This window comes from Hylobates moloch, unplaced genomic scaffold (assembly GCF_009828535.3).
Source record: "Hylobates moloch isolate HMO894 unplaced genomic scaffold, HMol_V3 SCAFFOLD_15, whole genome shotgun sequence".
Classification (NCBI taxonomy): Eukaryota; Metazoa; Chordata; class Mammalia; order Primates; family Hylobatidae; genus Hylobates; species Hylobates moloch.
The window spans coordinates 55,368,923-55,391,089 of NW_026652290.1; the positions used below are offsets into that span (position 1 = coordinate 55,368,923).

General features: G+C 45.4%; 1 protein-coding gene and 1 non-coding gene across 4 annotated transcripts in view; both read right to left on the reverse strand.

Annotated features, from left to right (window-relative positions):
* The window catches only part of ANTXR1 (ANTXR cell adhesion molecule 1), a 245,074-nt gene that overhangs the window by 60,740 nt on the left and 162,167 nt on the right, over positions 1–22,167 (reverse strand). For all 3 annotated transcript variants that reach the window (XM_032176723.2, XM_058428667.1, XM_058428666.1), the window contains exons 14-16: positions 18,746–18,787; positions 7,139–7,234; positions 6,359–6,526 (exon numbers count right to left, since the gene is read on the reverse strand). In XM_032176723.2, the coding sequence (XP_032032614.1) occupies positions 6,359–6,526; positions 7,139–7,234; positions 18,746–18,787 (306 nt within the window). The remainder of the gene's footprint in view (positions 1–6,358; positions 6,527–7,138; positions 7,235–18,745; positions 18,788–22,167) is intronic.
* On the reverse strand, positions 6,037–6,143 carry LOC116484440 (U6 spliceosomal RNA). The gene has a single exon (XR_004252597.1). It is a non-coding gene; the product is annotated as a U6 spliceosomal RNA (small nuclear RNA).

The following is a 22,167-nucleotide window of genomic DNA, read 5'->3' on the forward strand; positions in this document are numbered from 1 at the left end:
TGTTTACAACCAAAATGAGAATAAAAAATAACTCTCAAAATTCAATGAGCACTGCATGACAAAGGCTCTTGGAAACTTGATTTTTCTGAATGTAGGCAGAAGTCTGTCATTTAAAGACGGCAGTAGTGGGCTCGTTAATAACAAGCCTTTGGGGCTAGATGTGCCACAGGAGAGTCTTCTAAACAGTCTCTGGGCTTCACCTAAAGTCTTAGAGGATCCTTCTGAGTTGCGTCTGCTTTATCTGTCTCAGACTTGGATGTCTGTCATGCACAAACCTCTCCACAGCATACGCTTAAGACACTGGTCCTCACTCCCTGGTAAAATGCCCAACTGCTTCTGTGAAGCTAGAACAAAGATTTATCCACAAGCCTCAAGCCCTCTGGCAGATTGTATTAGCTGACACTTATAAATAGCTTTCTTTTATTTGAAGTTGACAAATTTTGACTATAAAATGAGAAATTTACCAATTCCATGCTCCCGAACTGTATCTTAGCCACAGACAATACCTGCCAATTCACAAAGGCAAAGTGGAAGTTCTATGTAAACTCTAGCTTTGGTTTCTTTCTAAGCAATAAGACTGTGCTGGGAATGATTATGCAGCCAGCATTCATAGCACTCTGGAGGTAGGGGGCTGGGCATGGTGGCACATGCCTGTAATCCCAACACTCTGAGAGGCTGAGGTGGGAGGATCACTTGAGAGCAGCTTGGACAACATAGTGAGACCCCCATGTTTACAAAAAATTAAAAAAATTAGCACGTGTGATGGCTTATATCTGTAGTCCCAGCTACTTGGGAGACTGAGGTAGGAGAATCCCTCAAACCTAGTTTGATGCTACAGTGAGCTATATGATCGCACCACTGCACTACAGCCTGGGCGACAAAACAAGACTCCGTTTTTAAAACAAACAAACAAAAAACCTAAAGCACCCTGGGTCATCAGCTTTTGTGGTGGGGTTTCCTCTTTTTTTTTTTTTTGCCAGGCAGCAGTTGTATCTTTTCTTCTGGTTTGTCTGCCTTAGCCAGCTAGAAGACAGTCAGAGATTGAGAATTCTGAGAGTAGTTCAACTTATAAGGCCACTATAAACTGACACCTGACTTTTTACACTTTGAAATACATGGTAGGCCAGGTGTGGTGGCTTATGCCTGTAATCCTAGCACTATGGGCGGCTGAGGTGGTCGGATCAAGAGGTCAAGAGATTGAGACCATCCTGGCCAACATGGTGAAACCCCGTCTGTACCAAAAAAATACAAAAATTATCTGGGCGTGGTGGCAAGTGCCTGTAGGGCCAGCTACTCGGGAGGCTGAGGCAGGAGAATCACTTGAACCTGGGAGGTGGAGGTTGCAGTGAGCCGAGATCGTGCCACTGCACTCCAGCCCGGTGACATAGTGAGACTCCGTTTCAAAAAAAAAAAAAAAAAAAAAAGAAAGAAATACATGGTAAATAGTGTGACCCAGGCTTTCCCTCAAAGGAAATAAATTAATGGATTTAATGGATAACGTCAGAAACTTTCCCTACACACAGACACACATGCACTCATGAGTGTGTGCATGCCATGCACAGGGTAATTTTTGTTGTGCTTTTTTTTTTCTTCTTTTGGTTTTTAAGAAAAGTTTGCCCATATAGCTGGGCATGACTTCACTTGTCTGAAATGGTCAGCCCCAATTTAATGAGAAGCACGGGGTATTGTAAATCCGGGGGTGAAAACCAAGCAAAGGAAAATGCAGGCTAAATATCAGGGAAAATTTCCCGATCATGAGTCTGGAATGAGGAAGGGGGGAGGTGTGGTCGGTGTGGTTGGTGCCTTAAATTAGATGGGGAGATGGTGGGTGGAGAAGAGCCCACTGTGGACTTCTTTCCTCCGTGTGTTCTCTCTGGGTTTGCTTGGCAAATGTGCTCACCTGCTTCTCAAAAACTCCATTTCATGTAAAGCAATGAGTCTAATGCAATGCAATTCAATAAGTATACGATTCTGGCTCCTTTCACTGGGGAGCCAGGAGTCTTTCCAATACCTGCTGACAGTTTTGTGTGAGGTGGAGCTGTTGTTCTCCTTGCTTATAGTGGAGGTAGAAGGCAGGCAGCGAGTGGACGGGTCACTCTCCCTGACCTGCCGGCCCCCATCCATTCTCTGCCTGCCTTCTCCATGCCTTGGAAGCCTGCCTCTGGATCACCTAGCTGCCCTTTGGTCTTGGACTGTGAAGAGCCAAGGATTTGAAGGGCAAGAGGCAACATTATATAGGTACTTACATAACCATTTAAAAATGTAAAAACCATTCTTTGTTTGCAGATCATATAAAAACAGGTGGTGGGGTGGATTTAGATTGTCAACTAAAGAAACAGTTCCTGTCGAGTAGTCTCTTTGCAGGGCTGCAGCTCTTTCTGGAACCCAGTAACACCATTTCCCCACGTGCCCTTCAGTTATAACAGCTCTCGATGTTGCCAGCCCCTGGTTGCCCCACCATCCCTGGGGATTCCCTTCACTCTGCCTATACCTCTGTTAGTTCAACTCTTTTCAGTGTGCTTTCTGTTTCCTATCAAGACCACGGTGAGTTCAGGAAAGGGAAGCAGAGTTTATGGTACCACATAAGGCTAAATGTTTTGTCTAAGGCTGAGCAAATGTCCTTACGCATTGTGGCTAGCACGGGACTCATTGTGGATTGAACATGATGTAAAATAGGATGAACCCTGAGATTCTGGAAGCAAGCCCGCCTTACTTCTGGACAGAGAGCACACATGATTACTTTTGAATTTCTTTCTGTGCTTCTATCCTTCTTGTTGCCCCTAAAACAACCTCTTTTTCTCTTCTCTCCTCAGAGAGATGGCATAAAGAATGTCACTTTTCTGGATAGCGTATGCCAAAGTGGTCTGTGTGGTTTGACTGGCAGGATGCTCTGGGGAGTGGTTTCGTAATTACCATTCATGCCTCAGCTCTTTAATAAGGGATGAGCCAGGTACAACACTGTTTACTGGGGATTCAAAGCGTAGCTGGTGCCTGCAGGGGGTCAAATCTAGTGGAGAGAAGGCTCATAAACATGAGTAATCACACCAACGGCTATGTATGCATTTCCTCTACAGTAGAAGGAGCTGAGTAAGCATTGGCATTGGCTGTTCCACCAGGCAAAAGGAGGATTCATGCTCTGCACGTCCTAACGAGGGAGTCCTGCCGAGGAGCTCTTCAAGTCCACTGGCGTCCTAGGTCATTTCCATCTGACCTTTTAGTTGACTCCTAAGACACTCAGATTCCCAACTACTTAACATTAATTCAGCAGTTGTGTTTGTGGTAAAAATGGACCCAGTGTGAACATTAATGTGGCTCTCCTTGCTGAGATGCCTGAAAAATCACCGCAGTGTAATCATGGCCTGTTTGCCTATTTTAACAATCCAGGCACCACAGTTCCCGCCCTCCAAGGACTTCCTATGGAATGCTGGCTGGGACCTTTGGTGACAACTTCTTCTTTTTTTTTTTTTTCTTTTTTTATTTGAGATGGAGTCTCACCCTGTTGCCCAGGCTGGAGTGCAATGGCACAATCTCAGCTCACTGCAACCTCTGCTTCCTGGATTCAAACCATTCTCCTGCCTCAGCCTCCTGAGTAGTTGGGATTACAGGCACCCGCCACCACGCCCAGCTAATTTTTGTATTTTTAGTAGACACGGGGTTTCACCATGTTGGCCAGGGCTGGTCTCGAACTCCTGACCTTGTGATCCACCCTCCTCGACCTCCCAAAGTTCTGGGATTACAGGCATGAGCCACTGTGCCCAGCTGGTGACAACTTCTTAACTCAGCTTGTTAAAACCCAGATGGCTGGGCCCCACTTCCAGAGTTTTTGATTTAGTAGATCTTAGGTGGGGCCCAAGAATGTCTAACAAGTTCTTGGGTGATGCTGTTGCTGCTGGTCCAGGGACCACCTTTGAGAGCCAGTGCTTTACTACAGAGACTAAGAAGAAGCTCAAGAGTCAGGACTGATGAAGTGATAATTGGGGCAACAGAGGCCTGTCGCTCAGGGAGTCTGGAAGTAAAATTAGAGAAGGGAGGCATTGTGAACAAAAGGAGTTTCACTTGATAGGAAAAGATGGGCGAATGCTGAGAGTCAGTGTGCTTTCGGAGGCCTTTTGTGAGATTCTGAGTCACTGGACCTGGGAATCTGTATTTTTTAAAGCACTCTCAGGTGATTCTGACACTCAGCCGGGTTTGAAGCCTCTGTATATTCAACATCCTACAGTGCCTGGCACACAGTAGCTGCACAATGAATACTCACTGAATTGATACTAATTCCAAGTGGGTGTTGGGAATGTTTTTAGATTTCTAAATGTATTGGCCCATATACTTATTTATCTCATCAAATTCAGTCCTAAACCGCCAGTCAATAGAGGAATAATATGCTCTCAAGTAGAAACTGGAGTTTTCAAACAGAATTAATGTCTCTCAGTGCCCAAGATTACAGAAACAAAAACCTGGCTATAACCAAAGATGTGGCGTTAGTCACAAGGTACAGATTCCTGAGAACGGCATAACAGAAAATCCCCTTTCTTCTTCATGGCTGAGAATCTGCTTGGCTCCTTCCTGTCTGCACATGCATGCACGCCACTGCATGTTCTTCATTAGAAAATAATTAGAAGCAAACAGCTGTTAGTCAAGCAAGCTGCATTTTGTCCACATCTTTCCAGAGTTTAATCCATTACCCCAGGGGGCAGGCTTATCCTAAAAAAAGAATCTCACTGCTTCAAACATGGCAAACCAAAACAGAAATGTGTGGCAATTCAGGTGAGCTTGAGCTAGCTCAGCTGAGGAAAGGTGACCACCAATAACGTTTCGCTACACTGCCTGAAATGGTACTTCTTTTGATTTGTTGGAGAAGGCCTGATCCAAAATTAGCAAATTAACTCAGTGAATGATGAAAATAATCTTTGTTGCTATTGGAAGGGGGGTAAGGCCGTGTGTGTGTGTGTGTGTGTGTGTGTGTGTGTGTGTGTGTGTATGGGTGGTGATGGGAGCTGGCTCTATTGAGTCTTTGACTTGAGGCTTTGGAGTTGGTTCAGTTCTGTTTGCAGCATGAAACTGGAGTCTGTAGCCCTGAGTTGGGGGCCTTGGGTTCCAGACCTCAGCAGAACAAGGACTTTGCCTATCTCAGTATGAAATCAGAGAGTGGGGACAGATTATGTCTAGAGTCTTTTCAGCTATAATTTTCCAGTGCTCTCTGACAAGTGGCATAGTGCAGATGTTTATGGGCATGGCTAAAGAGTGAAGGTGTTAACTGAATCATGTAAATTCAAAGCCATTTGGACCAAGAATAGAAAAGAGGCCTTCAGGCTGGGCATGGTGGCCCATGCCTGTAATCTTAGCACTTTGGGAGGCCGAGGTGGGCAGACTGCTTTAGCTCAGGAGTGCAAGACAGGCCTGGGCAACATGGTGAAATCCTGTCTCTCAAAAACAAAACAAAACAAAACAAAACAAAAATTAGCTGGGTGTGGTGGTACATGCCTGTAGTCCCAGCTACTTGGGGGCTGAGGTGGGAGGATGGCTTGAGCCTGGGAGGTTGAGGTTGCAGTGAGCAGAGATCACACAACTGCACTCCAGCCTGGGTGACAGAGTGAGAACCTGTCTCAAAAAATAAATAAATAAAATAAAATAAAAAAGAGACCTTTAGGAAGCATTAACTGCCTCCAATGGCTAACACTTCCCAATAAACCAAAGAGGATTTTAAGCTCTGGAGGTGTGGAGGAAAGAGAGATGGTGGAGAAAAAAGATTTGCTCACAACCAGGAAGAGTGAGTCTTAGATCCATGGCCAATGAGATTTGCTGGTGGGCCCTGATACGCTGGCAGGAAGCTCAAATAAAAGGGCTTATATTATGGCAAAAGGAGTAGAGATTAGCATCAAGGAGAATGCTGCCATTTTTCTTACATAGTAGATTGTCTGCTAAGTGAAGTTATGAGATGCTACAGAACTTTATAGTCACTCTCTGGGGTTGCCACCCAAGTTACTTGACTCATTGTCCATGCTTTTTCCACTAGCTTGCCATGGTGATTTTTTTTTTTTTTTTAATATGGAACACTTCACGAATTTGCATGTCATCCTTGCCCAGGGGTCATGCTAATCTTCTCTATATTGTTCCAGTTTTAGTATATGTGCTGCAGAAGTGAGCACCATGGTGATTTTTAAAAAGCCTAGTTTTCAACCCAGATTATGTGGAAATTGACAAAGTAACTACTTATACTTTCAAGTCCATAATTTTAGATAATTGTTCCCCTGTGATAAGCTGGGTTTTAGGCTGTGATTTTATCATGCGGAAAGATTTTGATTCTTCACTATGTAAGTGTTTTATCAGGACTGACGATAGATTTTTGAGTAGAGAGACACACCTTGATTGGAGAGTACCACTTCCGGGGGGAAGAAGGCCGACGCATATTGTTGTTGAGATTTCGCGGCTCAGGGAATTCATATTCCTGCTCCGGCATCTTGACTCTTGCATTCTTTGCCTTTTCCAACTTAGCACCTTCTTCTGTGGAGCCCTTTTCTCCCCAACGAACCTAAAAAAAACAAAATACAATGAAACGAAATGACAAAATATACTGCCCCTCGAGAATGAGAATGACAAATACATGCAGGAGTTGCAATGTGAATGCTACCCAACCTTGGATTCCTTTGGGTTTTGAGGGCCAGGGAAGAGGGAAACTGTGGAAAAAGAGAAAAGGGGAGGACCAAAGGAGCAGAGAGCGTGAGCCACATGGGTGGATATTTAGGGAGGAATTGTCCAGGCAGCGGGGACAGCACGTGCAAAGACCTTGCAGGTTCAGGTACGAACTTTGGATTTTATTCCAGTGAGAAAAGAAATGATGACGATGTTTGAGCCGATGTGTGACCTGCTCTGACTCACGGTGGGCAAGACATGGAAGCGCACAGTGAAAGGCTATCCCTCCTCTCTCTCCATCTGTCTGCTTTACAATCCATATCCCCACCAGACCTCAAGCAGGTTTTCAGCAATTTGCTTCGGGTTTCTGACATTGAGTCATCAGTGTGGTCTATGGCCATACCGCCCTGGGCATGCCTGATATCTAGAGATTAAGCAGGGTCAGGCCCGGCTGGTACCTGGATGGGAGTAGTCAGCACATAGATAAGTGTATCTTAAGCTGTCCTCTTACCTCCATTCTTTTAATGCCTCCAACGCCTCTCCCACCATAATAAGAGGCGTCTACCGTTGGCCACTTTTTCTTAGGCAGACCATCATCATCTTCTTCCTGCAGAGAAATTGTGGCACATGAAGGAAGTAAAACAGCACTGCAGTGTGGACCTGCCTACCATGGCCAAGTGATTAGGAGTAGAGCTTGTAGAGTCAGACTGCCTGGGTGCAATCCCAGTGCTACTGTTTTCTAGGGCCTTGGGCCAATCACTGAAACCACCTAGGCTTGTTTTCCTTATCTGTAGAGTGGGAATGTAAGCAGTGCTACCTGGTAAGTTTGTGGTACAGTCCTGTTCTCTTGTTCTCTTCTACAGCTCTACTCCTTTGTGGGAATTGCATCGAACCCCACCTACATGCTGATGACTTGTGACTTTATATCTTCAGCCCTGATGCCTCTGAACTCCAACTGCTCACTTGACATTCACATTATTTGGGGGCTACAAAACATCTCAACAATATCACAGCGGAGATGTCCTGATTTCCCTACCCTAAACATGCTCCTCCTGCAGTCTTCCCCACTGCCTCTCTCTTCTTTACTGCCTTTCCCCTACTTGTCCCAACTTGCCAGCTAGTTCTGTTACTACTACTTAAAGATCTAAAATCTGTTGACTTCTCCACCCCCACCACCACCACCCTGGGCCCACGTCCCCATGCACTTGCTCCTGGACACTGTGGTAGCTTCCCAACTGGCCTCCTGCTGCCCTAAGACTCACCTATGATCTGTTCTCCACAAAGCAGCAGAATAAGTACAAACACCAGCTCTGCCCTGTGTGTTCTGGCCTTTGCTCACCTTTCTGGCCTTCTTCCTTATCACGTGCCCCCCTCCTCCTGAGCTCCAGCCTGCCTGCCCTCTCTCAGATACTCTGGGCAAATTCCTGTCTTGGGGCCTGTGCACAGTGTCCCCTTGTCCCCTTGTCTAGGAAAGCACTTTCTCCACCCCATCTTCTGATGGATGGATTTTCATATCACTCCTCAGAGAAACCTCCCCTGGAAATTTCTTCTAAAGTAGCCGCAGTCTCTTCATCCCATCCGTTTTATTTTTAGTTAAGGATCTCATCATGGCTTGATATTTACTTAATATTTGTCTCTCCACACTAGAACGTACGTTCCACAGAGGCTTTTGTTTGTCATGCTTACAATTGTATTCCCAGTTTTTAGAATAGCACTATGTAGTATGTGGTGGGTGCCCAAGAATTATCTGTTGAATTTACAAATAAGTTAAATAAGATGACTCAAATAAAGCAGTTCATTCAGTGTCTGCAACTTAGCTCAGTGACAAGAAGTTAGTGTTTATATTTTTTAAGATGAAGAATGAAGACAAGAGGAACTTGTAACTTTATGGAAGGAAAAAGGGAGGAGATGTAGCAACTGCTCTTCATCTTGGCACTGTAATTATTCTTGTTTACACTGTTTACAGTCATGGATGGATTATAAGGAAGTGGCATGATTTCTCTCCTGGGTAGAGAAAGGAAGCTGGAAAAGGGCTTGATAAAGCAGACCAATGAACAAAAGAGGGAGAAATTGCTCACAATGCCGAAGCCTGCTTCTCACAGCCTTGTTTTGGTGACATTTGGGTGAAGTCCTATGCAGGGCACCACTGTGTGGGATGGGGCACCCCATGTACCCCATGGGGTACAAAAAAGCAAAGGCAGGAGAGGTCAGGACAAAAGGTGACAAAGCAAAGCAGAAACATGTTGGCACATTAAGACTCCCTGAGTTACATGTTGTGCTTGGGATAGGCAGTCTTCTTTAAAATGATTTTTTAAAAATTTAATACATCTTAAAGGACAGAGAGGTCATAGCAGACTAGGATGTACGACGTTCTGACAGCTAACACTTGGGTGTCTCTCTCTCTCTCTCTTACTTGGTTGCTCTCTCTCAGATTCTGCTGACCCTTGTATTCTCAGTGCAAAGTAGGTGCTCAATAAACACATATTGCATTCATGATAACGCACCATTGAATTTATGCAGCCTTTCCCATGGTAGGTGCCAGTCACTCTTTTAAGTGCTTTAAATGTATTATTAATCCTTTAATCTTGCAACCATCCAGGAATGTACATGGTGTTATTATTCCTATTTTAGAGAATGAGAATAGAGAGGTTAAACGACTTAGGTCACCCAGCTTGTACGTGACAGAGCTGGATTTGAACTCATGCAACCTCATTCTCGTTTGATTGTTTCTCAGCGTTGGCCAGTCTGGATTTTGTTCTTTTGTGGTTTGCTTTTCCAATCATTTGATGGCAACAAATACATGCTCATTTTTGACTTCTCCTTGTACCTGCTAATTTTGATAATTTTTTTTTTGGAGACAGGGTCTCACTCTGTCACCCAGGCTGGAGTGCAGCCTCAACTAACACAGCTCAAGCAATTCTCTCACCTCAGCCTGCCTGAGTAGCTGGGACTACAAACACATATCAATGCACCCGGCTAATTTTTCTATTTTTTGTAAAGATGGGGTTTTGCCATATTGCCCAGGCCGGTCACAAACTCTTGGGCTCAAGTGATCCTCCCACCTCAGCCTCCCAATGTGCTGGAATTACAGGTGTGAGCCACTGCACCTGGAATTAATTTTGATAATTTATAACTGCAAAATATAACAAAATTAAGTCCCCAACACAATAAAATATTATCATTCATATTACTTTACCTTGTAATTTCAGAGGTTTCTTTCACCTTATGATGTGAAAGCAGGAATCTTATATGTCCTATATGTGGTTAAACTTTACACTGGAGGTGGATGTATGTTTCTGTGTAAGTGGCTGTGAACATAGATATACAAAATATGGCTCTGAAAGCCTGGGCATTCCCAGTCTGGGGCAGTTTTCCAAAGGAGATAACAGAAATTCTATCCCCTAAAGCTGAACACAGCAGCACCACGAACGTTAAGAAACTCCAAGATTAAAGCCGCTTTATTCCATAGGGGACTCAACGAGGTTCATGAGCCTCTTAACTTTTTAGGAGCTCATCTAATTAAGCCTTTTCACGGCACAGAAGAGGAGTCAGATCTAGAGAAATGAAGTGACTCCTAAAGGTGAAGCTCTGGTGTGGTTTTCTGATGCCTTGTCCAGGGATTTTTCTCCCCCTATATTTTACGAAAAGAACTTAAAAGAAGGATTTACAACTGGCTTTCTCTAATTCGCAACCCCGCTGAGTGCCCAGGATATAGTAAGAAAGCCGGTTTCCACCGCTTTCCAGGTTCCACTTGCACACCAGGGCAGCCCTCCCTCTAGTCCCTGACCCCTCCCTCTTGTCCCTGGCCCCTCCCTCTAGTCCTTGGCCCCGCCCTCTTGTCCCTGGCCCCTCCCTCTTGTCCCTGGCCCCTCCCTCTAGTCCCTGGCTCCTCCCTCTTGTCCCTGGCCTGGGGAAGGAGGCGCCGCCCTCGTGCTCAAGGGCAGGGCCTGGCCTTCTCGCAACAGGAAATGCCTAGGGCTTGGGCAATCTCCACACGCTGCCGCGCCACCGAGCCCGTCGCTTAATCCCCTGACCGGAGCTGGCCTGCCAAGCTCAGACAACAGCACCAGGCAGCACAAAGGCCCAGGGGGTGACGGACGGGAGAGTCAGAGATTCCCCTGCAGTTAGCATGGGTCTGTTTACACATTCTGGAGACAGAAGGGTTTTGCAATCCCCAGGAAGAGAAGGGAGTCTTTGATGTGTCTTTCCATTTGGCCAAAAATGGATGGAGTAGAATCCCAGCCCTTCAGCAAGGCCACTAAGAAACTCGGCAGCACCGGAGGGTGGATTTTTACATCTCATTAAATCATAAAGGCTCTTGAGATCTTCCTCCTACACTGCCCTTCAAGGATGGTAGCAGGGAGGGAGAAAACACCAGTATAGAAGTCCTTAGTGTGAGCTGGCTTTCCTTTAGTAAACAAAACAAAACAAAAACCTTGCTGTCCTCTATGGTTATTGGAAGATGGCGCTGGATGAGCCCAATTGCTTTGAATGAGAAATCAGGGGCTTGTGGGGAATGAGAAGATGAGCAGAACAGAGTGGGGCCGAGCTACCAGCGAACTGCTACGACCCCCCATCCCCCCGACTGGTGGGAGTGGCCGGTGGTAGAGAAGAGGCCCTTTAATATTCCGTCAGGGGTTGTGGGCTGCACTATACTTTTAAACCTTCAGTAAAATTTGCTGCGCAGTTGGATTTGTGCCAGAGCTGCTAGATCGTGTCTAGCAAACCGAGAAGATGAGATAACGCGGAAGAAGCGAGGAGTAGGAGTCAGTGGTGCCTGGGAGAAACCGCAGGGATTGGGGAGGGAGGCTGGTTTCCCATCAAGGGAAGTTGTGTTTAAATCTGAAAGGATGTGGTGGCTCCAGACGTCCAGCTGGCTGGAGCTTGGGTAACACAAATGGCAGCACATTCCTTAGATGGTAGAGGCCCCTTCTGACCTGCGTGTCCTCAGGCAGACCTGGGTGTGCCTGCAGGCACAGTGCTGCTCGAGGAAGAAACAGCTGTAGAGGATGAAGTCTGTGAACTCACTTGGTTAGCCTGTAATTGGATTAGCCCTGTGCTGTCCTCAGACCCTGAACTTTTCCCATCTTTCCCAATCATGCCAGGCTTTTGTGCAGCTCCACGCTTCAACATGCAGGGCTCCACATGCCTGGAAAGCCCCTCTCCCATTGCTTCTACCCATCCCTTAATGTTGTTTAAGTGTAACCTATTCTGCCAAGAACTCTCTGGTTCCCCAGAGAATGCAATGCTCCCTCCTCATGAGTTTCCACAACTCCACCTTCCACTCACTCAACACGTTTAACTGTTAGTTATTAAGCAAACCAGAGGGTAGAAAGGATGAATTTTCCAGATTCTGGGACTTCCTCACTCCTGCATGTAGACTGTGCACGGGACAACTCCACAGACTTGATGTGAATAGCGCCCCCTGGAGTTGTGCAAAGGGTGGCCCTCTCAGACTCAGTTGATACGTTCTTTAACATTCCTGCTTCTCTGGTATCCATTTAGTAGAAGAGCCACATGGCCGGTTTGACTCTAGAAGGCTTACAACTCCCAATTCACTGCAGGTTTCAATAGGAACTATCAATGAAAAGGAGCACATAACTGAAAGAGAATCAAACCCAAGGCAGTAGCTTTAAATCAGCTTTTAAATTAATTTTAAATGTCATTGAACTGGAGCACATCTTAAACGTATAAGCTCAACAAGGGCCTTTTATTTGTCAATTATTTCACTAACTCAAGCAACTATCATTGAGTCCCCATCACCTGCCAGCATAGTGTTACATTTTGAGAAAATAAAGAGAACTCAGCTGTCAACAATATTGTTTACATTTATAGAGGAGTGAGTTTTGTGAGAATGATGACATGAATTAAAGGACTAAGGCTACAGAAACTCCCAGGTCTGGGAGGCTCCAAAGGGCAGAACTTAAAGCAGAACTGGCAAGCCTGTCTCATCTGGTCTTTGGGGAGAAGTCAGGGAGATCCCCTCAATGTCAGTCTTGGAGGTAAACTCCTAGGAGTGAACTGGCAAGTCAGAAAGATCCAGCAATACTTCTGTTTGTAAATACAAAACATTCCAAAGGATTTAAGATTTCACCATTCTGAGCCGCGTTTCACATGTCATGGCACCATTATATCTGTTTACGTAAACAAAGTGATTAAAGACAACACAAGGATTGTCCTGTATTCTTCAATAAAGAATAAGGTGTTTATTTTCCTAGCAGCAATGTTCTTTTTTTTTTAAGTATTAAAATATAGAATACTGAATTTTGGGCCTTCTCTAGGACTTCTGTTTGGAGTGTATGTGTGTGTGAATGTGTGTGTGTGTGTGTGTGTGTGTGTGTGTATGTGTATTTAATGGTCACTGGCAAGAAGATCCCTGACAGTAGCTTGGCCCTTCATCCCTCCAGGGTGGAGGCTACTCTGGGTGTCTGTGTAGACACGGCTGGAAGGATGCCAGACCTGTTGCTATTAGGAGTTCAACTTATCTGGCCCTGTATAATTTTCCATAGCTCAGTTTTCCTATCTAAACATTTCTTGCCACAGAGAAATTGTTAGGATCAGTGGGCATAATAATAAATCTGAAAATAAGCTCATCCTTCAAAGCCAGGTGCCTATTGTTCACTGGATGGGCATCAATGTCTTCAATAGGCACCCCTCTCCCTTCAGATACAAAATACCAACCTATAGATGTCCACATATTCACATCCGTTCTCACTCTCACCCGCCCCCCAGTGCACATATACTAACCCATGATTAAAACAAGAAGACACATTCTTCTTTTTTTGGAAGAGTGGGGGTCTTGCTCTGTTGCCCAGGCTAGAGTGCAGTGGCACGAACATGGCTCATTGCAGTTTCCAGCTTCTGGGCTTAAGTGACCCTCCAGCCTCAGCCTCCCGAGTAGCTGGGACCACATGTGTGACAGCCACCATGCCAAGCTAATTTTTATTTTTGTAGAGATGGGGGGGGTGGGGGGGTCTGCCTATGTTGCCCAGGCTGATCTCGAACTCCTGGCCCCAAGCAATCCTGCTTCAGCCTCCCAAGGTGCTGGGATTACAGGAGTGAGTCACCATACCAAGCTCCCAGATACATTCTAAAGCTTCATGATGAGACATGGTGACGTGGGAGCATGAAAGAGAAGACAGGCGGGAAACATAGGGATAAGAGAGCTAAAGCGAGCAGCTACACACTAGGGCCGTGGACAGAGCACAGAAAATAAGTAGGCATCTTTACATCAGTCTTACAAGGGGCTGTGCGCCCTGTGTGAGTGACGCGGGTCAGCGAGGGGTGACACTGCCACCCAAGAAAGGAGCACCTGATGCTCCCAACAAGGAGCGGAGGCCTTGCTCTTGGTTGCAGGAGCTACGTCATCTTCAGGGACGGGTGAGGAAAGACTGCTCTATGCTTCTTTTTCAGGCACAAGTTTGAATCCCAGTCCCATCACTTAATAACTGAAATATTGGGGCCACTAGTATTTTAATCTCATTATACCTCAATTTTGCATCTATAAGATAGGGGTTCATAATAGCACACTTTTGTTTCAGGGCTGCTGAATGATGAAATGAAATGTACCACAAAAAGTGCTTCACATAATTGCCTGGATAGTTAAAAATGCTCAATAAATGTCATCTTTAGTAATTAACTGCTATTATTATTAATTTTCATACATTCACATGCAATATCTACCAGGAATCTCTGCCTTTTTTCCTGATTAGGACTGATTAGGTCACCAACTTTATAAACATCCAGTTACACTCTCTCTCTCTCTCTCTTTTTTTTTTTTTGAGATGGAGCCTTGCTCTGTCGCCCAGTCTGGAGTGCAGTGGTGTGATCTTGGCTCACTGCAACTTCCGCCTCCCAGGTTTAAGCAATTCTTCTGCCTTAGCCTCCCGATCAGCTAGGATTACAGGCATGTGCCACCACGCCCAGCTAATTTTTTGTATTTTTAGTAGAGACAGGGTTTTGCCATGTTGGCCAGGCTGGTCTCAAGTAATCTGCCCACCTCGGCCTCCCCAAGTGCTGGAATTACAGGCATGAGCCACTGCACCTGGCCCAGTTACACACTCTCTTAAGGCAACTCTGGCATAGAATTGCACACTTGCTATCAGCCCACAGGAGGCACTCATTCTAGTTGTTGAATAAATAAGATTTTTAAATATCAAAAAACATCGGGGCTACTTACATACCTTTTACCTCTATCCTATTTGACTTCTCTAATGTCCCTCAAGTCAGATTCTAAGACCTGGATTTGCTTGATGCTAAAAAGTACAATGTTTTAACTATTATTGCCTATGTCTCCAGTTTGGGTAGTTTCTTGATTTATTTCTGACAAAATATTTAGTTGATTAAGCCAGAGGGTTTCAAAGGGAAATGAACGAGGGGAGGCGCTCTAGCCTCCAGGAAAGGAATGTTTTGTTTTTCATCACAAATAAAATGTACTAGTCATCTGTCCAGCCCAGGTCGGGCCAAGGCAGTGTGACTAAGGAAGAAAATGGCAGGTGTTTCCAGAGCTATGCCTCTGATAGAATGAGAGAGGACATGGGAAAGGAAGCATCTTCTCTTTCCAGCACATTTACTTCACATGTAGGTCTGTGTGTGTCTGAGACATGGAGCTGCTCGGGGCTAAGCCATAACCCACTTTCCATTCAGTCATGGGGCTTCCTGCTATCTATTGCCTTTCAAATATGAGTGATATTGGGAATGATAGGATCTTTGGGAGCCTGTAAAAGTGGCAGATGTTGGAAGAATATGGTATGGATTCCTGGGTGTAGCTTTTATTTTGATGGTATTTAATGAGACCAAAGTTTAGTTTCTGAAACAATACTATTTCAGAGACGCCACAGGGCCTGCACCAGGTCCATTCCTCCTTCTGAGGGGAGCTATTCTCACCATGGCCATGGGGCCTACTAGGAAGCTTCTCTTTGGCCAGATGTGACCCAAGAGCACCAGTCTGTTGGTTGGCTGTGAGCTGTGACTGATGATCTATGGTCTGGAGTGAAAAGATGAGCTGGACCAAGTATTTTCCCCTGTTAGGAACTGAAAGATGGAAACTGAGAGACTCAGGCTATAAGCACTGGGGGCAGATGGTGAGATGAAGACTAGAAATATCAGATAGAGTCAGGGGAGAGGGCTCTGTATAAACCAGAGTTATGAGGGCAGAGAGGAGGCCAGTAAGAGAAGGCAGAAGGGAGTAACTTCCCAGAGAGAAGCAGAGCTGCTAGCAGTGAAATCGAAAGCCCATGGGGGTGGTGTCTGGAGCTGCCTCAGTTCTTTCCCCAGCCATAGTCTACCTGAGTTCTTTCATCTTGGACTAGCTTGAACTGGTCTCTGTTTTTTGCAGGCTAATGAGGCTGATAAAAACTCAAATATGGTCATAAAATCCATGGAAGGTGATTACATGCAGAACAAAACCGTCACATGAAGTGCTCTATTACTGCATTCTCCCACGAACTGCCAGTTATTTGGAGTAACTGGAGACTTAGGGAGGGATCTCCACTGGTGCCACTTGAGAAGACCCTTAACCCAGGAAATGTCCCTCTTAGTTGTTAAAACTGAGCTTCCTTGCTTCTCTTGAGCTCTTCAAGTTTCAAGTAATTTCTGTTTGTACCCTCTTCATACAAGTGTGTCACTGTTGGTTACATAGAATCTCAGAATATAGTTCCTTTTTCCATTATGAATTTTTATATTTTCTATTAAAAAGGTCACTGAGAGCTTATTATAAAGTTATCTTCATTCTCTAAGTTTAGTTATTTAAATAGTAGACATGCCTCTCTCAGAATATGATGCTTATAGAACCGAGGAAAGTTGGGATAAATAATACTGAAGGTCTTCATATATACGGCAGAGAGTGTTTGATTTCATATAGCTATTTGTTGAGTGTTAGACACTGGGATTTGAATACAGGGAGCTAGAGGAAAAGACTGTCTAGATTCAGACTATGATTTTCAGAGCATTGTATAAAATACTTTGCACAGGCTATGTTAGGTTATCGGTTTCTGTGGGATTCCTTTCTTTCTTCTTCTTGTTATTTTATTTTATTTTCCTGCCAAAATACATTAGGAAGGAGATTAGGTGGCCTAACTCACAGGGCCAACACACACGCTAAGGCAACCAGCACGTGCCAAAAAGTGCCGCATGCTATAAAGTACAATGTTTAAATTTTTATTGCCTAGGTCTCCAGTTTGGGTAGTTTCTTGATTTATTTCTGACGTCATATTTAATTGATTAAGTCAGAGGGTTTCAAAGGGAAACGGAGGGGAGGGGATCTAGGCTCCAGGAAGGGAATGTTTTGTTTTTCATCAGCAAATGAAATGTACTAGTCATCTGTCCAGCCCAGGTCTGACCAAATATAATCAACTGCAGGTGTTCACGTGAGTTATCCCTTTGATGGAGTGACAGGAGAGAGGTGAGGAAGCTTCAGCCCCAAAACTCCTTTAAGCCTAACATAACCCTTTAGATTCAAGCGTTCTGAGGTTGTCATTCTGTTTGGGAAATGAAGTCAGCTTTCTTTGGGTGTAACTACAACTTTAATGAAACAGAAAAAAACTCAACTACTTCTCTTCCTTGCTTTTAGCTATCCTTCCTAGATGGTTTTCTAGTTTGGGCTTTTTTACTTGGCTCCAAAATTGTGTTGCTGGGTCCTTCATCCTAAAAGTCCCTGCTGAGCTTGTGCTGTGTGTGAAACCCTAGGCTAGATGTTGGGTCTGGGGTAAGTCAGAGCCCAGTCTTACACCTACATCCCCAGGTGCACTTTGGCCACTATGGCTGCCACGCCGCCTTCTAAAGGCAAATACAGAGCAAGAGCCAAAAGAAAGAGCCACAACCCTTCTAACTGACCACAACAAGGGAGGGAATGTTCTTTGCCTCCAGGCAAACAAAGTCCTAATAAGGGAGCTCCTTGCTCTATTTTATTTTTTATGTTTTGGAAGTCTAAGAGATAGCTGCACATAACAGAAACAAAGCCAATTGCAGTCGTGGAACTAGCTACAGTACTTTCTCTTGAAGGATTAAGGAAAGGTTTTAATGTATGTAAAGAAGGTTTTTTCTTCTTCTTTGCACAGCAATGTAATTTCCTCCCTTGATTTCTGGGCAGAAAGTTAGCATTCCAACAAGATGTGCTTTAATTGATTGCAGCTATTAAATCCCTTGGCTTACATGCATATGGTTCAGGATATAAGAGCCACATGGAATTTTTAATTTAATCATTACTCTTTCTGTATGTAGGAAACTTGACAAAGGCATTGGAAGGGGAAGGGTGAGGAACTGGCACTTGATTTGCACACAACAGACCTTAGGGATTGAGGACAAGAACTTGAAACCTTATCAATATCTCTTTTGGCCTCATTGAGTGTTTTGATATGCAACCCTGGCTTCTGAATTGGTGGATGTTACTTCTGGAGACTCCAGCTGTACTAAGAGTGATCAGATTAGCAAAGCCACTTGCTAGGCACTCTTGCCTTTCTCATGATTAGCCTTTAATGCCTCCACTGTATTCTACTCCAGGCCACCCTTGCATCAGAACAGCTTACTGGCCAATTCAGTGGTAGTGTCCAAGATTTTTTTTCTTTAGAGGATGAGAATTTGAGAGGAAGGCCAGGATATTAACATATCCCTCTCCAGCATATTTTCATTACTGCCTGGCACATCTTTAGGTAATATTGTTTTTAAATTAAGGAAAAATGAAGTATTTGGCATCAGGCTATTCCTAGAACCAATGATTGGAGAATGTAGCAAACCGTGCCTGATCTACACACATAAAGCATTAAGTCTCTGCAGGAGAAGAGAATCTTAGGGTTTGTTTGAGAGGAAAAGTCAGTATCTCAAAGCTCCAAATAACTGTACTAATAAAAACATCTATTTCCATCTCAAATTTTATCTCTGCAGGGAGAAAAACCTCCAAAACCCATTGTCTTTTCTGGCAGTTTAGTTCAGTTTCTTGTTCATCCCTGGTTAGGAAAGGCCAGAGACTTACCTCCCTTCTGCTTCACAGGCAGGTATATTAAATCCTTTGAGCTTGACTTAGCTCTGCTCTGCAGCAGGCTAAGTGTCCAGCTGCCCAGCCAGCTCTCCACCCTACTCTGCCACCCTGCCCACTCACTGCCATCCTGCTGTGGTCACTTACCTCACTCTCCTCGGCAGGGGGTGGAGGGACCTCCTTGATAATCTGAAAAGAAAACAGAGAACAGGTCAGTGAAAAATCTCTGGCTACCTGCCTCCTAAGAGGCCTGCTGTCAGGAGGTACCGTGGTGGTGCTGCCATAATTACCATGGCAATGGCCCCAGCAAGTCCGGCTTAATCAGTGCCATGAGAGGTGTCTTTCTGGACAGAGTAGATCTGCTAGTGAGCATATGACTCAGGCCGAGGGTTCCAGTCTCAGTTGTGTCTTTTGTGGTTTTGTATAGAGAAATAAATGTTCCACAGGTAGCAGTCTCATTTCCTACCCCAGATAGCTATCATGCAAATTTATTCACAAATTTATTCACCCAGTCATTCACATATCAGATTATTCATTCATCTATCCAATCGTCAACACATTTAACAAAGAATTGTTACACAACGGAAGTTAAGATGGTGCTTTAGCGATGCATCAAGTGTGGACCCCACTCAGGCTGCTGGCAGTCCTTCAGCTGTCACTGGTCCCCACGGGTGTCTTTGCAGGGTGGATGTGCTGCTCAGGCAGACCGATTCCCAACAGAGGCAGCAAAGGAGTGTCCAGGGATTTCTTTCAGGGCACTGACACTTAGGGGCACAAAGCTTTAACTAACAATGTTATAAGATTCTGACTGTCCCATCTTTGGGGCTGAAGAGAGACATGTGGAAACTCTGGATGGGCAAGTAATTGGGAGACAGTCTAACCCATGAGAGAATGATGACACATGGGATAAGGACAGGGCAGGGACAGCTGGGGCCGGTGAGCAGCCCCTCCTCCCTCTTGACCCCAACTTGTACCCCTCTGTCATAAAAGGAAAGCCTTCACCGTTAAATGGATTTAGAGTCTCTCACATGGCATTTGGCGATTATCTACTATATTCCACTCTGTCCCTTGGAGGGCTTCCTCCTCTCACCCCAAACTTATTATCAGAATTTTGGGTCTCCTACTCAGTTCTTTTACTTGGAGGACTTCTGGCAAATACAAAGCTCATTCCCTATCTCTTGATGCCTTAACATCAGGTGCTGACTTTGTAGATGGGTGCTCGGGCACAGCCCACAGGACCTATTTTTTCTTCTTCCAGTTGGGGAGCTGGCCTCTGGCTGCAGGCCAGGCTGCTTAGCTTGCAGCAAACACCTCTTCACCTCTCCCTACTCAGCACATGTCTCCTCTGGTTTGATGATTATTCTGGGACCTTGTTAGGGCTCCAATCCCCACGCTGTTACCCACCCTACCATTATCTATAATGTCATCTCTGCATGAGGAGGCGGGCTTCCCACTGCAGGTTCTCTTAACCTTAGCCAATGGCCCAAGACTCCAGTCCTCTGAAAGCATGGTATTCCATTAATTGAAGAGGCAGAAGCGAAGGCCTCCAGGGGTTTCAAACTCTCATTTCATCTGCCTCCACTTCCTGGCTGCTGTGAGATGCCTGGTGAAGGTCTCTGGAAAATGCAAAGCCACGATTGAGCTCACCCACTCAACCCTGGCTCAGAGTTCCTTAAGGAAATCTCTGGGGAGGATTGCTACTGCCCAGGACTGATTTCCCATCATCCCAGAAGCAGTAAATTACTTTACAGCAGGAAATGTCTGGAAACTGGAGGGAGGGGTGAGGATCTGGGGACCAAGATCTGGAATGCATCTGTTCTCCTGGGGCAGGGGTAGGGAAGGGAGTGAGAGGTGGAACAGGATGTTTGGGAAGAGACAGATGTTGAGAGGGCAGCATATGTGGCAAGGTCCCTGGGTGTGAAGAGGTTTGGTGCTGAGCAGAGGGCTTTTGTCTCCACGGTGCTATGAGCTAAGCACAGCATAGATGTTATATGTGAATTCCAGACTGCCTTCTCCTGACTGTCAGGATTTGATGAGTCCCTTAACCTGCCTGAGCTCCACTGTCCTCATTTGTTAAATGAAGTAATAACATGAACCTTGCAGGAACTGAGTCATGATGAGCGATCATGTGTGTTAAGCATCTGGTAGCGAGTAGGTGCTCAATAGATGCTGCATGCTGTTAGTACTCTCCTTTCCCTTTCTTGTTGTATGTGTCTCTTACTTTGATTACATCTTTCATACCCCCCCTGCATATACTAAATGCCTTTGCATGGTGGCTTCCAGACAGAGATGCCAAGGGGCCAGCATTTCATGAACTGAGTGAGACAGGAGGCTGGTGTTCTGACAGTGGCCAAGGGTTTTGGGGAGTCAGTAGCAGTATGCCTGGCCACATGTGTGTCAGCATATGACACTGGCTGGGGAATGAGTTCCAGGTGGCTCAACACTCAGACCAACCCATCAATGCAGTTGCTGTTTAATTTAATGTATTAAGTATTAATTGAATATCTATTCTACATCCTGCAATGTGCCAGACCCTAAGGAACCCAAAACACAATGCTAAAATACATGATTTATTAAATATTGATAAAGAGGGGCTGGTTTATGATCCAGATTTCACATTGACACACCGTAAGTTGGGCACCTGAGCTTCTGGAAAAAATGCCACTCTGTTCAGGTAAACAGGAATTAAGCACCTCCAACCTGGTCTCACTGGTTGGGCTTCTGGTTATGTTCAGCAGGAATGGGCAGGAAGTCTTCTCATTGCTTCAAGCCCATGCACCGAAAGCTTGCCCCTGGGGAGCAGAGTGCAGCTCACCACAGGATGGCAGGACAGCTTTTAAAAGTATGATCTAGACAGGCTAAGCTTGGAGTCAGGGATGAGAATTCCAAGCAGTTAAGTTGGATAGGCTGCCTGTGAGTGGGCCAAATCCTTGTGCCAAGACCAGCACATGGGCCACCCAAAGGAGTGCTCTGAGCACAGGGACATGTCAGCTCTCTCAGCCCACCCCACTCCCCTCAGGGCCAGAGTCTGTGTTGCCTGGAGGAGCAGCTTGGGCAAACGCCTGCATTGCTCTGTAGCCTGCGGCACCATGGCAACACAGCCACACACAGAGTAGCCTTAAAAATAGACATCTCCATGGTTGCTTCAGTACTTAAAACCAGTGCACCCCTGCTAATGGCTTCCCATGGCTTATAGGATATAATGCAAACTGCCCCCATGTCCCACAAGGCCCACATGATGTGGCCTCACTTCCCTCCCACTGTGTCTCTTTCCTTCACTTTCTGCACTCCGGTCTCCTGGGCACCTTCCTGTTCCTTCCACATGCTCTGCTGCTTCTCAAGTGCAGCATCTTCTGCCCAAATGGTCACTACCTCCTCCACGCTCAGCCCACGGCCCTGCACATTCCCCAGTGAACACCTACTTATCAAACAGATCTCCAATAAATGCACCTCCCCTGGGAATCTCTCAGAAAGGACAAGGTCCTCTTTGTGGGCTCCCATCATGTTTGTTTTCTGTAGCACTTTGAATCATAATTGAAAGGCAAATTGCATAATTATTTGTTTCCAAC